Here is a 16701-nt window from a genome sequence, read left to right as displayed (position 1 = left end):
GCAACAAAGCCCACATGGAAGCAGCACACCAACATGTGTGATCATGAAGGGCCAAAGGGACCAGGCTTCAAACACCAAAGGCGGGAGAGGAAAAAAAAAATCATATCATCGTGAATGAGGCTGGCGCGTGATGGGGACCCAATGCCCATCTGTAGACAACTGGACATACCTTGCAGAGGGGTAGTGGGGAGGAGACGAGTCACTTAGGGTTCAGTATAGCAATAATGAAACCCACAACCTTCCTCTAGTTCTTAAACGCTTCCTCCCCCAACTACCATGACCCCAATTCTACCTTGCAAACTTGGTTAGACCAGAGGATGCACAGCGGTACGGGTGGGAACTGGAAACGCAGGGAATCTAGGACAGATGAACCCCTCAGGACCAGCGGGGTAGAAAGGGGGAATCCATCACAAGGATCTACATATAACCTTCTCTATGGGGGATGGGCAACAGAAGGGTGGGTGAAGGGAGACTCTGGGCAGTGTAAGATAAGATATAATAATAATTTATAAATGATTAAGGGTTCATGAGATAGAGGGGAGTGGGGAGGGAGGGGGACGGGAAAAAAGGAAAATGAGCTAATTCCAGGAACCCAAGAGGAAAGCGAATTTTGAGAATGATGAAGGCAACAAATGTATAAGTGTGCTTTACACAATTGATGTATGTATTGTGATGGTTTGTATGAGCCCCAATAAAATGATTTTAAAACTTTTTTAAAAAAAATAAAAAACTCAATAACAACAAAAATATGTATTGACTTTACAACCTTAAATTTTCTCTCATATTTTTCTTCAAGTATTTTGAATGCCCTAAATTTCTATGTCAAAATAACTCATTGAAAGATCTAATATTAGGCAGAGCTTCTAATTGTTTATGAAAACACCAGTGATTCATAAAGTTGCAAAAAGATAGTTAATCTCACATTAGATACCTAGGAAAAGGTCATTGCAATAATTTGGAAAAATCTGAACCAGTGGGGTACTTTTGCATATATCTTTTTTTTTAATTTGATACAGAGATTAACTATATCTACAAAAATATGTTCACATGAAGGACACTGCAAAGTGCCAACATAAAAAATAAAAATACCAGTAAATCATAACTTTTAAAACTGCAAAGTATACTGTAGCATAGTAATAGTGAAACTCAATATTCTAATTACCACTTTAAACTTTTTTTAAAGTTTATAGAGAAAAAGACCAACACAATTAGTTGAGTTTTTATTCGTTAACACACTTTAGTAATGAAAATATAGTTATCTGAGAACAAGATTATTCCTTTTTCCATAAATCATCTTAAAAAGTCAAACCGACTAGTAATATCTATAGCTGTCAGGTAAGTATTGCACTGCCAGCCACAATGCTGGTGGTTCCAATGGACCAGCAGCTCTGCAAGGGAAAGCTGAAGAGCCCTGCTCCATCAGGATGTGCACCCTTGCAAACCCCACACGACGGCCAGAAGTCTGTGTGTCTGCTGCTTTCACAGGCATATTACAGGAGCCCGCGCGGTACAACAGGTAAGCACTCAACTTGGAAGCAAAATATTAACAGTTGGGACCCACGTAACCACTCTACAGGAGAAAGACCTGCAATCTACTCCGGGAAAGATCATTCCCAAGAAAGCCCTCTGGGGCAGTCTAGCTTGTCATTTGGGTTGCTGTGAGCTGCCGATCTATTCAACAGCGCCAAATCACAACATAGCCAAGCCATAAAAGACATGGACGAGAAGGACTTGGGGAATCCCCAGATTCTGTTCTTGGTTGTTGTCCTTGTTGTTTTACACCCCACACAATGGATGCACCTAAGACACTAACTAATCTAAAAGCCGCAGGCCAGCAAAAACAAATTCAACGTGGAGTTGAGCCGGAGCAATGAAGGGTAACAGATGGCCCATCTTGAACTGAAAGGGAAAGATTTATATAAATAAGCCTCACTTGTAAATGATACAGAAGCAATGGAAATGATCTAAACATCATTGTAAATGCAAGCGATCCATAAAAATGAGTGAGAGATTTAAAAATAATCCTTTTAGCTTTCAGGCTTTCATCACGGTGTTTTGGTTCATTACTGTCAGAAAACAAAGAATAAGGAGCTGGAGGGGTACATCATGATTAGAAAAGATTCAAAAGGTTTTCACAGGCATTTGCTCCTAGCAAGACATCTTTTCTCATGTGGGTCTTGCAATTTAGTTCAGATGGTCTGTGTCCAAATTGCACGGATGCTGAGCATTGTTAGAGGGAAGACAGACTAAAATAGGGAACTGAATAGTTTGTAAGTCAGAATCTATCCAAATGGAACGAGTAAGCTGAAGCAAGATTGCCTTATGAGCTGCAATTTAGATGCTAAACATGGAGCTCTCTCTTACAACAGGATGTAATAACTTGCTCTGAGAATTCTAGCGAAGCACAGCTGTAGCTAACATGAGACTAATACCACCTCCCAGAATTATAGTTCACGGAAGAATAGAAACAGCTTTCTAGGCTAAATATTAAAAGCCTCTAAATGGTATCTCTTAATTGTTTTAAGGAAACTCAAAATTAGAGTTTCACCTTTGTTGATCAAGGAGACAGTGAAAATAAATGAGAGGAAATCCTACTAAATATGAACACCCCTGGAAAAGGAATGGTTTACTCTAAGATAAAGAGCCCTGTGGGATAGGGGTTCTGAGTTGGGCTGCGATCCCCATGGCCTGCGGTCCAAACCAGCAGCCGCTCTTCAGGGGAGCAAGGCTGGGCTTTCTACTCCACTGAAACAGTTACAGCCTTCGAAACCCACCGGGGTCATTCCCTATCCTACAGACTCACTATGAGTCAGCATTGACTCGATAACAATGAGGCAACTAGGTTAATTTAATCCATGTTGCATGTTTTTAAGCATTTCCTGAGTTCTTATAGACTCTGTAGGTAATTTCTGCAGTTACTCATGTTCTGGCTGCATTTAAACATGGTTTTGAAAAGAGGTTCCTGGGCACAGCAACTCATAAATAGCCACAAGTAAGTGGGTAGGTACCAAACACAAGCCAGCATATTTTTCAAAAGTAATTTTATTTAGTTTGTTACAAGAGAGTTCTTACCATGGTTAATAGTATTTGCTCAATCCGTTTCCACTCAGGAAGACTTCCTGTGTACCGAGTAGAACTACCCCAAGACATTCTGAGTGGGTTCAAACTACCAACCTTGTGACTACTAGTGGAGCATCTAAACCTTTGTGCCACCCTGGGACTCTCCAATATCTTTATTGTATCTATTTAATAAATGATAAAATTAAGTTATTAATTAAGTAAATGACCCAAGGTGATAAATGTTCTTCTTGATGACCTGAGGCTGAACCTGGATTTATCTTTTTCCAAAAGCAATGTCTTTTAGATTTTGCATAAATTATGCTATTCAAACCCTGATTACCTATTCTCTCTCCAAACAAACAAAGCTTACTGCCTTTGAGTTGATACTGATTCATAGTGATCCCATAGTACAGAGTAGGACTGCCCTGTGGGTTTCCAAAACTGTAAACGTTCAGGGGAGTAGAAAACATTATCTTTCTCCCACAGAGCGCCTATTGGTTTTGAATGCAGACCTTGTGGCTCGCAGGCCAATGTGTAACCACCATGCTGCCAAGGATCCTTGGTTATCTGTACCACGAGAGAAAAACTCATTTTCTCCGATGAAACCGATGCGTCTCTTACCTAGTTGGAATTAACTTGACAGTAGTGGGTTGGGTTTGTGACCAATGTATATGGGAATGCAAACAACCTGGAATAACCAGGAATAAATAAGACATTTTTGCTAAAAAAAAAGTTGGAAAATGTTCCATTTTCCACGTCTCAATTTCTAAGCGTACTAGACAACTGCAAAAGTCAAAACAATGCAGTGTTACTGTAAGAATAAAAATGCCGCTCAATGAAAGAGAATTGAGAGTTCAGTAAAAAACTAAAAGCAAAACAATTATGGTCAGTTGGTTTTTGACAAAAGGATTGCATTGAAATTAAATGAAGAAAGGATAATCTTTTCAACGAATGCTGCCGGAATAATTGGATGTCCATATGCAAAAATAGGAATTTATACCCTTCTGCCCATCATACCATACATAATAATGAACACAAACAGGATCATAGACATAATTGTAAAGATTAAAACAGAGAAAATGTTCATGAATGTGGGCGAGGTAAAGAGACAACATAGAGACTGGGATGACATATTTGCAAATTACATCTATGCTAAAAAGACATCTAGTAAATAAATAAGTAGTTAAATTAAATATTACAAAATAAGATAAAAACTTTTTAAAAATAGACAAATATTTAAAGAAACATTTCATCCAGAAGTTATACAAATGGAACAATAAGCATATGAAAAGGTGCCCATCATCATTAGTCACTGGTGGAAAATAAAAATTAATATTATAATGAGCTAAGACTTCACACCAATTAGAATGATTATAATCAAAGCAGGCAAACAGAGCATATGAAGAGATGAAGGAAGTCAGAACTCTCATCTACTGTTGGTGAGAATGCAAAATAATATAACCTCCTTAGAAAGAACCTTTAAAAATGAAACAAAAACTTACCATATGACTCAGTAATTTCCCTCGGTGACATCTGTCTACATAAGAGAAATATAAACATATGCACACACAAAAACTTGTGAAGGTTTTCATGGCAATATTATTCATAAAATCCAAAAGCTGGAAACAATCCAAGGTCCGTCCATTTATGAATATATAAGCTAAAGTGTTGCATATTGGTGACCTTTATTCATCAATAAAGGCAAGTAATTCCTAACACACGCTACAGCACAATCTTCAAAAACATTGTGGTAAGTAAATATAGGCATATGTCTATAAACCCTGGTGGCACAGTGGGTTAAACATTGGATTGCTGATCAAAAGATTTTTGGTTCAAATCCCGAACCCCTCACCAGAAGAAAGATGAGGCAGTTTGCACCACAGAGTGGTTCTACTCTGATCTATAAGCTCACTGTGAGTCAACACTAACTCAACGCCAGTCCACATTTCAGGTCTTTTATGTTTGGTTTCTATAGACAAAAAATGATGTGGCTTAGTCTCAAGGTAGGCCCTGAGATTCGCTACAAAATAGGTACAAATAAATAGCTTAGGAGTGATTGAAACTGGATTGTGTTGATGGTTAAACAACTCTACAAGTTTAATAAAATAATATTTTAAATTATGCACTCAGTTTTGGTAGATATTATTTTATATAATGTATATTTCAATAAGGCTCTTGGTTATTTTTAAAATAAAAATTTTAAGTGGGGATGCCTTACTCCAAGAAAAACAGCAAACACACACAAGTCCACGAATATATACATTCTAGAGTTTAGCCTCCTTTTTAATTGTTATGTTTACCACACAATCAGTTCCATTTGAGCCATAATTTACCTCAATGTGTTAAAATGCCTAAACCAAAGGAGTAATAATTTATCAAACTTGCAGCTTTTAATCAAATTTTCATCATATTTTGTTATGCTCTTGAATTAGAGACAAGAGTTACTATAATACCTGTGGTAGTTACATAATCTGGTGTCACTCTGGGACTTAAGAGCATTAACAGTGAAGAGGTGGCATCTACTCTGTCAATCAGGTCATAGCCAATGAGGCTTCTGTGTGGACAGGGTCTTCCCTTAAGGATTCTGGGAATTCCAGTAGTTTCTCCTTGGAGGTGGAAGACACTTCTCTTTCGACCCTTGAAGACTTTCCGTTGACAAGGCTCACTTCCTGTGAGACATCCCTGAAAAGAACCCACATGGACTATCCTGATGCAGCCCTGGGTGCTGCAGAAGCCACATGGAGACCGACCCTTTGCCAGTGTTGAGATGTTTATGCCAACACTGGATCCAAAGACTTTCTACCCCCTGGCCTGTGATCATCCTGCATTCAGTGTCGTTGCATGTGTTTCCTGAATTTGAAGAGGACTTTATAAATCGGCATCAGACACATGGGCTAACATTGGACTTATGGACTTGCTCTGGTTTGGGCTGGGGTGTTTTCTCAATATTAAATTGCCCTTGTATATAAGCCTCTGTCATAGACACATGAGTGTCCATGGGTTTGTTTCTCTAGTCTACTCGAACTAACACCATTCCCAAATCTGAAAATACATATTCAGCAGGATAAGTTATTTAAGTTCTAAAGCCATCTTTCAAGAATGTCTAAGAAATATAGAGAGCTCTATTTACTAGGCTAACGTTAAATAAAACAGAAGTAGTTCCATATGTGAGAATGTAAAAGAGAAAGATATTTGGTGGCAGACATGTTTTCTAGCCTATTCTGTGGGTAATTGTCGCCTATTGCTATGGTGGTCATGTGCTATGGAGATGGTCCTAAGAGGGACGCTGTGTAAACTAACCTAAAATGCTGCCAGGTCCTGTGGGATCCTCACAATTGCTGAGGAGCTTCCTCTTTTTTGCTGACCCTCGAATTTATGATCTATTATGTCCTCTGGCAGAAGCTGGTTCCCCTTGACTACATGCCCAAAGTCAGCGTGGCGAATCCTCTCCAATGGCACTTCCAAGGAGCTTCTGGCTGCACTTCACTCAAGACAAACTGCTCTATGGTAGAGTGAATCTTTTTTGTCAGTGCCATACTTCAAACTCACTTAAATTCATACAATCATTGCTAGGTGCCAGTGTCATCGCTGATTTATAATGATCCTATGGATAACAGAAGAAAACCCATGCCTCCTGCATGATCCTCACAATTAAGATATTTGAGTCCAGGGTTGTAGCTATTTATCAAGTCATTTCATTGTGGCTCTTCTGTTTGTCAATATATTATCAAGCACAATGTCCTTTTGCAGGGACTCATCACCTGATAATATGCCCAAAGTATGTGCGTCAAGTCTTGCCATCCTTATGTTGAGGGAGCATTTCCATTGTAGTACTTATTCCACAACAGATTTGTTTATTCTTCTGGCAGTCCGTAGCACATGCTTCTTCCCCAAGACCATATAACGGGGCTTCAAAACTTCGTGGAAAACTGGAATTAAAAGACATTGGATTTTTTTTCTATTAACTTTTTGAAGCACCTTCGTATTTAATGTATTTAATCTAGATTAAAAAATTAATTAATTTGAAGTGTTTACTGGGAGACTCTGCTTTCTTTTACATTTTGCTGCAATTTTCATTAGCAAGTGAATGAAGTCCTCATCGCTCTCCGCATGCAAGGCTGTGTTACCTGCATATCAAAGGTTGTTTGTAGTCTTCGTCCATTCCTCATAGCAGGTTTTCTTTCCTTCAGATAGTCCAGCTTCTCATAGCATTTGCTCAGCATACAGATAAAATGAGTATGGTGGAAGAATACAACCCAAACACATGCCCTTTCTAATTTTAGCTTCTATAGAATCCCTTTGGTCTGTTCAAATAACCACGTCTTGGTATGTGCACAGGTTCTCCAGCCCATAGATCCTGTTTATCAATATATTGCTTATGGGTCCAGTTGTGGAGATGTTGGTTTCTTTATGTTGAGTGGTAATCCAACCTGAAGATTGTCCAGCCTTCATCACTAAATATCTCAAGATTTTCTGATTTTCAGAGAGCAAACAATATCATCAGCAAAGTGAAGCCACATACAAAGTCCTTATTCAGACAGTCCAGTCTCTAAGATTATTTGCTTAGCATATCGATTGAATAAAGATTGTGAAAAGATGTCATCCTGATGCACATGTTTCCTAATTTAAAATCCCACAGTGACCCTGTTCTGTCCAAATCACTGCCTGTTAGTCTCTATAAAGGTTTCACATACACACAATGAAATGCTCTGTACTTTTTAATCTTCATTATGTTACCTACAATTTGTTATGATTCCAACAGTTAAAAGCCTTTGCATAGTTAGTTTAGCACTGGTAAACATCTTTCTGGTATTTTCTGCTTTTAGTCAAGATCCAGCTGGGATTAGCAAATGTGTTGTCTTTGGAATACAGCTTGAATTTCTGGCAGCTTCCTGCTGGAACAAGGTGTAGTTGCCATTTATGTTGTTGAAAAGGAAAGTTTTTGCAAAGAATAAGTCTTGGGTTTTGTAAAAATCTATCATGTGATCTCCCTTGCTGCTTCTTTATCAAGACCATATCTTCTGTCGATCCTCCTTATTTGTTGCCAACTTCCATATCCAAGTTATCTGTAATTATCACTGCATCTTGATTAACTTCAGACCGTCCGAGTTGAGAAAAGCTTCTAGTTTTCCATCTTTGGGATCAGTGGCAGTGTGTGAACTGGAAGAGCAGATTAACGAGCCTTCCTTGTGGGGGTATTGTCCTGTTGCTGACAGCTGTAGGCTTCAGATTAAAGCTCAATATAATCTTTTTGATTAAGAATGTGATGCCATTCCTCTTCAATGTGTCAATTATAAGATAGAGCATATGATTTTCCAATTCAAAGTGGCCAATCCAAGTCCTTTACAACTCACTACTCTAGGATATCGATTTTCTAGCATTCAATTCGTTTGGACAACTCCCAATCCTCCTTGATATGTATCGCATACAGAAATAGATTTTAATTCACTTTTTAGACACTCCTTGAAAAATGTCTAGGAACATGTGCTTTATCTACTTAAATCAATTTACCTTTAGTCTATATTTTAATAAATGTCATAATTCAATTATATTTGAGAGAAATTTTGACAAAAAAACAAACAAAATATCAGTGACTATGTAGAGAAAAAAAATCAATCTTAAAATGACACATCCTACACTGGTACAGATAGGAACTAGAAACAGGGAATCCAGAACAGAAGAACCCCTCAGGATCAATAATGAGAATTGGGATACCGGGAGGGTAGAGGGAAGATGAGGGAGAAAGGGGGAACCAATTACAAGGATCTACATATAACCCCCTCCCTGGAGGTCCAGACAGCAGAGAAGTGGGTGAAGGGAGATGTCGGACTATGTAAGATATGACAAAATAATAATAATTTATAAATTATATAAAGGGTTCATGGGGGAGGGGGTGGGGGGAGGGAAGGGGAAAACGAGGAGCTGATACCAAGGGCTCAAGTAGAAAGCAAATGTTTTGAGAATGATTAGGGAAACAAATGTACAAAAGTGCTTGATACAATGGATGGATGGATGGATTGTGATGAGTTGTACAAGGCCCCAATAAAATAACTTTTAAATAAATATTTAATCGAATTTTTAAAATGACACATCCTGAGGAAAAAAGAAATGAATTTTAAAATATTACTTGTTAAAGTTTTCAATGACAGATAGACACATACACATACATGTGCTACTTAATTTTAAAGTTTCACTCATTGAATTTCCCATGACTCATTTTTATAGACTTGCCATAGGATAGAGAAGATATCAAACCAGAGCTTCAAATGCTGAAACAATGCTACAAGCACTGGACATAGCAAACAAATGTTTCTGTACTGTCGAATATTTGTCACCAAGATATGATGCATGTTGTTATTGTAGGGTTTCACAAAGCAAGAAAAACATTTTTATTTAGAGAACTGCAAAGATATACCTTATTTAAATATTTATGTTTACCTAATAGCAAATCTCCAATGAATCTGCTCCATGGCCACTTCATGCACCCCCACAGAAGGGTTGATTTTCTGCTCAGTGTTGATGGAAGCATGGTTTTCAGAGCTGTTTCACACAAGCTACACAATAAAAATTTCAAAATTAGTGAGGAAATTTTCTGTTTAAAAAAACATGCTTTATGTTTTGACTTTCCATTTGTTCAATGAGTCTGAGTAGTTGTTTTCGTCTTAATAATGAAAACATAATACCCACATCAATTGTATACTTAAAAGGATTTATTTCCCTGCTGGTTGTGTTATTATTTTCTGCAACAGTGGTAAAGAGGTTGGGCAATAGACATTTTCAAGGTATAATTTATAGCCATTAGAGTTGGATGAACTGCAAGTAAGTACTCTTTATTCTTTTAAATGTATATAATTTATACATTATAACTTCTTTATGACAAATGTGACTTCTTAACCTTTGGATCTTTTTCATCCTGTTGGTTATGTCTAGAGGAATAAAATGTAATTTTTTTCAAATGAGATATGGGATATACATGCCTATTATAACTAAAAGATCATTTGAACCAGTATAATGCAATGAAACTTCTTGTGGTGGAAGTGTTTATAGTCCGTATTTTTTAGTTCTGTGATCATTAGGTGCCTCAGAATGAGTTTGCCAGAGAAACAAAACAAATTACATTTACACATATATTAACATTGTACTTACATAGTTACACATATATATAGTTGTTAGGTGGGTTCGAGTACAGTTCCAACACATAGCAACCTTATGTACAACAGAATGCAACACCACCCGGTCCTGGTCCATCCTTACCATGAGTGTTAGGTGTGAGCCCATTGTTACTGCCACTGTGTCAACCCATTTCTCTGAGGGGCTTCCTCTTTTTCAATTTCAATTGATTACATCATGGCTGTGATCTAAATAAGGATGTTGCATTCCACCCTACTCTTACCTAATTCTGGTAGCTTACAACTACTTAGCTGCAGTTGCATTGTGTTAGATTAGGTCATGGGGAACTCCTCCATGTTAACTGCCAAACCACCGAGAACCTTAACCCAGCCAAGCTAACCCAAAACCTAGTAAGTACACTTGGCATATGTGACCTTTGAATACTGCTATGCCGCTAATGTGACTAACAAAATGCTGCATTTCATTTAGCTTAAAGTTAAATGTAAATAGCTACATATAGCTAGAGGCAACCATTTGGACAGCAAAAAGACTTAAAATTGATCCATTCCCTCCCAAGGCTGCAAGTATTGGCAAGTTTAGTACTGAACATTTTCGCAAATTTATGTGATGTCAGAAATTCTAGGATTCCAGATCACTTCACAGAATGTCATTTTGATTGCTATTTGTTGCTTGACACCTTCACGGGTTGGTCTTTGATTTATCCTAATGATGTCAAAATTGAGATGTCAATTGTGAGATCCTTGAGCATACTGAAAAGAACTTACACTACAGACAATATTCCCAGAGAAACTGAGATAAATAGGGATCTATTTATCCTCAAACATAAATAGATTTAGCCAATACCTGCTACCTTAATAAAATGTGCCTCAGAATTTCCAGTCACTTTCTTAAAGTGAGAGAAGCCCTAGCGGAGTGGTAGTGACGTGCTTCTGTGCTATCTTAAAGGTTAGTAGTTCAAAACCAGTGAAGGAAAGGTGTAGATATCTATTTCTGTAAAATTTTAGTTTTGGAAACAAAATCAGGCAGTTTTATCATGTTCAATTGGTTTGCTATAAATCATAATCAAGTCTATGGCTTGTCAGAGTACAGATAAGCGATGTAAATGTTAAATTCGGGAAAATAGGACAGTACGTGAGTTGGGCATTATGTGAACTCATTATATACATGCAGTTCTATGCAATTCTGAGTTAGATCCCATAAAGACTATTAAGAAGTCCGAAAACTTTATACACACTGTATACAGGAGGCTATTTTGGGTTTTACTTCTGAGATTAAGCCAGATTTATTTACTCCACTCAGTGGCCCAGGGATTATGAAGTTACCCATGTGATAGAAACACTCACTATTCTCGCCCCAGTGTGATCCCCTTGCACTGAAGCCTGCAATTCTCTCCCTAGCTTCCTCACGCACGCACGCTCATTTGTACTGGGCGGCTTTCTGCAGATGGCGGGAGTTCTCCCTGAGCAGTGATTTCGTTTCCCGTACAGCCTGCAGAGACCATCCTTTGGACTCCTGGGATTTTAGGTCCCTCTAATCCACTCCGGACATGCGCTGAGCTCTGTTTGCGTCCCCTCTCCCGGCACCATATCCTGGGACATCTCTAAAGCCAGTAAACAGGGAAACCATGGAGCGCAGATCAATTGTTCCCGTTACGACAAGTTTACTGCTCTTCGTTTCGGGAAGTATCCACTGTCTTGGAAAGCAGTTCCACTTTTCTTCTACAACCGTTAAAAAAAAAAAAAAAAAAAAGATAAACTAAATTCTGGAATGTACCCTGGGAGCTCGGCTAAGTGTCCAAAGAGCAGAAAGGCAGAAAGCCCAGTACGCGCAGGTTAATTCCTCCTCCGCTTCCCTACGTCAGCACCACTTACTGATTAGCGCGCAGGCGCAGAATCCGCAAACACAAATACGCCTGCGCGGAACAAAGGAGGAAGCCAACGCGTTAACCACGCCTGCCAATCAGAAAGCACGATAGTCTTTCTTCCCGCCTATTTACCCAGGAGCCAATCGGCTGCTCGGACGCTCCGTCCGCGGTGGATTCAAAGTGGCTGAGAAGTTGCCGTGAACTGGGACGTGTGTGGAAGCCAGACCGGGGAAGAATGGAGGCGGCTGCGACCGAAATGGAGGCGGAGGTCTTAAAGTGAGTGTCTCCTGGGGTAGCGGGGATGGAACGAGAAGGATCATACGTGCCCCCGCGTACTGTAGAGGCTCCCTCCTCCCTAGGACGACAGTTTTGGCTCGACTCCGCGGGAAAGGGATCCTGACCTTTGGTCCCTCGTTTTAGGTTGTTCAGATGCCCCCACCCCCTCCCAGAATAAGAAAACCGCTGCCACTCCCCACCTAAACACACTCCCAGAGTTAGCAGGCCTCCACAACCTGTCGTTGGTTGCCCTTTCAGGCAGAAGACTTTCAAGCCCACGGGACATCCTGAACGGGCCGTTTAATTCTCTCCCCTTCCCAACAAGGGCTCATCTCTCTCCCTCTCCTCTCCCCCTCTTCCCCCACTTCCCCCTTTTCCCTCTCTCCCCTCTCCTGTCTCTCCCTCTCTCACAACACCTCCCTCCCTCTCTCATCCCCCTCCTCTCTCCCCCTCCCTGTTCCTGTAGGGGCTTGTCTGGGTGTGTCCTGGGTGGAGGTCAGCAGGCTCTGGACCCATCTTGTAATGTGTGTGTCCCAGGCATGGTTCTCTGCCTGTGCTTCTGTACCCTCACCTGTAACTGTGGTGTATGCTCTACCACCAATCATGATTTTGTGTGTGTTGGGGGGGGAGGGGGGGGCAGCTAACTGCCATCAAGTAATTAATAGCAAGCCTGTGGCACAGGGTAGAACTGCCCTGGTGACTTTCTGAGACTGATTCTCCTGAGCAGAAAGCCCGGTCTTTCTCCAGATTTTGTTACAGTTTCTTTTATTTTCCATGTCCTGTTGAAGTGGCTGTGTGGTTATACATCCTTGAAGGGCAATATGACCTCATGCTAGTGATCTCCCGCATCCCAATGCTATGGTTTTGTCTTTTTCTTGTTTAAGGCTATGGGGTTAAAGGGAAGAGGGAACCCCACAAAACATCACAGGTTTGGTAGGTGCAATTGTACAGCGATAATAAGTAGAGATTATAGTAAAGTCATAGAGAGCATGAGAGTTAAAGGATGGAGTCAAGTAATGGAGTCAGACGCAATTCATGGTAGCATATCTCACCTCAGCTCCGCTTGATGGTCCTCGTGGAGGGGGCTTAGCCATCAGAGAAGAAGCCGCTGCTTCATCCTCCTTAGCCACCTTCTCCAGCCACCCTCGGCCAGCCACCTCCGAGAACCAGGGAGCCTCATTATTTATTGCTAACCACGCATGATATCACTTTAGGGGGATCTGATTACAGTCATACATCACAGAAAGGGGCAATACAATTCATTCTAGAACAAGTTTGATCACTTTGATGTTTCATATAATAAAACAGACAACTACTATTCTGGGAGGCATGGGAGGGGTAGCGACCTAGGCAATACAATCAATAGGAGGAGGATGACCTAGGGGTGTGCCCACATTTGTTGTGGGATAAACAGTGGTGTCTGCTTGATCTCCACAGCTGATAATGGCTACCTAACCTTGGTCATCCTTAGGCGGGTTTGACCTCTCTGGTATCTCCTGCAAGTACACAGACCACCACTATCCTTATCAGAAGGGAGTGGGTCTTATTAGGGTGAGTCAGACTATAGTCTAGATGTCTGATGTTAGGGAGAATAATCTCTGACCTATTTTCGCTGCCTAATGAACATCTCAAGCTAAGTCTGGCATATATTCTGGGGAGACAATTTAAGAGAAATCCTATTCCTCACATATGGCATAATAAATATTCGCCTTAAATTTTATTTGAGAATTGGGGTCTCTTTTCTACCTTTAGATCCACTTAATCCTTTGTTCTACTGGGGTTCCTTGCTCTGCTATTTTGTACCTCCTCTTTTGCCATCCATACGCGTATCACCCATGTTCCTCAGCAGTGGGTCCCTCGGGTCCTTGTGCACACCCTGGTCATAAGGAGAGAGACTCATCATTAACACTCACGCACTTCCATATTTACATGTACCTATATCTTCAGAACTGACACTCTAGAGGCCTGATATTATCCCTGTTCTCTTACCTTTCCAGGGCATTGGCCAAATTGAGTACCGTTCTGGAGCCCGCAGGCTTGCAGGAAGAAGCAGAGCTGCCTGCACAGATGTTGGCTGAGTTTGTGATGGTACGTACAAGATAGGAAGCCTGAGACTGCCCTGGGTCCTCATGTGGTGCTTTGTTGCGTTATACTGCCAGGAGGCAAAGATGCTGCCTATCTATCCTTCTGAACAGGACTCTCGGAAGAAGGACAAGCTTCTGTGTAGCCAGCTGCAGGTAGCGGACTTCCTGCAGAGTTTCATGGTGAATGAGGACACTGCCCAGGGTCTAGCTTCTGAAGACACAAGCCGTGAGTAGGCACAAGGTTGGGGTAAGATCTGGCCTCAAGGGGGAAGAAAAGGGGTGCCAGGTGAGTTGATTGGCTGGTGGCCCCAGTATTGTAGGAAGGCAACCAAGTCAGACTCACCCATGCCCTCATTTCTGTTGATTTATTTTAGGGAAAATGGCAGCAGAAGCCAAGGAGCAGTGGAAAGAGCTGAAGGCCACCTATCAGGAACACGTGGAGGCCATCACAAGCGGTCTGAAGCAGGCCCTGCCTCTGATGGAGGAGGCCCGGCTGAAGCAGGCCCAGCTCCAGGGGGCGCTTGAGCAGCTCCAGGCCAAGGTCTATTCAGGGGGGTTGACGAGGGGGAAGACCAGAGGAAGTCTGACATTTTAAAATGTCAGACTCATTTCTAACCCAAAATTCAGCGAGAATAATGGACACACCTCTCTGTCATCCCCTCTCTCTCACTGTGTTTGCCCACAGAAGCAAGTGGCCATGGAGACACAAAGGGCAGCCCAGCAGCAGTGGCAACTACAGCAGGTGGGCCTATCTCCCCTTGAGAGCCTCCCCTTCTACTAGCATGCCATCACATGGATGGTGTCCTCTGTCTGTTAAACCTGTGTGAAGTCTGTGTAGGGTATTAACAATGTGGGCTTGAATCTTAGGTGCCACCCTTAGCACTAAATGAGGTAGATCACCTAATTTTCGGGGCATCTGCTTCTTCACCTATGAATCAGGGGCAGTGATAACACCTACTACATAGTGTTGTTTGGAGGATGAAGTCACTTGTCCTTCTAGAACGTGCTCTGAGTTGTACTTGGTGTAGACCAGGCTGAATAAATGTTGTCGCCTGTGTGCTGCTTCCTTCCGAAGCGCCTCCTTGGTGGGCATGAGTCAGGAGCTGGGTCAAGAGTAAAGGACTTGTGGGTGGGTGAGGCTCTATCTTGGCTCCTACTCAGCTTTCTCGGCACCTTTACTCCTGGTAGGAGATGCATGTGCAGCATGTGGCAGAAATAAGAGATCGACAGAGGGAAACTCAGCAGGAGGTTGAACGGCTGTATCAGGACCTCGGAAGCTTGATGAGTCAGGCCGAACAGGAACGGGATAAGCTGCACAGGTGAGGTTACGAGTCTAGGCTGAAGGCTGGAGTGGACCGCTTGGGGATCCCTCCCCTCACATTTACCCCTTCCTCCCAGACACCAGGCCTTCCTGCAGCTACTGTGCAACCTGCAGAATCAGATGCTCCCCGAGGCGGAGGCAGAGCGGCAGCCACCTCAGTAGTCTGTCTGTCCACCATGATATTCCTGAAGGTAAACCTCAGGAACGGACTTGGCCCAAGGAGCAAAACCACGGGCTCAGCCTGGGAGGAGATGGGGTGACCCTCTCAGGTGAATGACATAAGATGGGTGGATAGGAGACAAATTGGAAGCTAAACCGCACAATCTATGAACTTGAGAACATTAACTTCTGTGACCCAGATCGGGACACAGCCTTGTCGTCATGTGTTTCCTCTTGGGCAAAGGGAAAGAACTGTAGATACTCAAGTGCAAACATGGCAAGATCTGGCACTGGTGTGAAGGGAAGGTGCAGCCAGGAATGGGTGAGGAGGGGCTGGCCCAAACTATCATTTCTCTTTCTAATTTTGGTTTACACTCTGCAAATGTCATAGTAAGGTACATACAAATTTATATTATCTTTTAAACTGAGCTATAGAGTTGCTAGTTGTCAGGATCGATGACAGCAATGAATTTGGTTTGGTGGTTTGGAACCTTTATTGTAGTGTTATTTACTATTGATAAAATAATTTATTATTAATAAAAGCTTCAAAAAGTTTGTGGGGAAATTTTTTTTCTCCCATTTTCCCATGTAATTTTTGAATCTCCCTTATAAGGTAACCAGCTTTCTTTAGGTTAGCCTTGGCCTGACAGTTTTCTTCGGTCTTTATCCTTTTGCTTATCCTAGTTTTAAGATTTTCTCCTTTTTTTTTTTCTATTTTATTTCCTTATCATTTGTTCCCTTCTTGCCTTATGGATTTATTTGTTTTTCTGTCTTTTAAATTTTTATTTGTATCAAAAAATTTTAAA

General features: G+C 41.2%; 1 protein-coding gene across 1 annotated transcript; it reads left to right on the top strand.

Annotated features, from left to right (window-relative positions):
- Positions 1–12273: 12273 nt before the first annotated feature.
- On the top strand, positions 12274–16450 carry ZWINT (ZW10 interacting kinetochore protein). Its single transcript, XM_004701369.3, is given in 8 exon segments — positions 12274–12331; positions 14329–14419; positions 14527–14641; positions 14790–14956; positions 15101–15157; positions 15604–15734; positions 15814–15913; positions 15915–16450. Coding segments are annotated over 8 exon segments (801 nt in total). The 5' UTR covers positions 12274–12290; the 3' UTR covers positions 16014–16450.
- The last annotated feature ends 251 nt before the right edge of the window (positions 16451–16701 follow it).

This window comes from Echinops telfairi, unplaced genomic scaffold (assembly GCF_000313985.2).
Source record: "Echinops telfairi isolate 266 unplaced genomic scaffold, ASM31398v2 ScPeMD7_70;HRSCAF=299, whole genome shotgun sequence".
Taxonomy (NCBI): Eukaryota; Metazoa; Chordata; class Mammalia; order Afrosoricida; family Tenrecidae; genus Echinops; species Echinops telfairi.
Note: the sequence above shows the minus strand (reverse complement) of the source record. Positions and strands in the feature narration are given on the sequence as shown.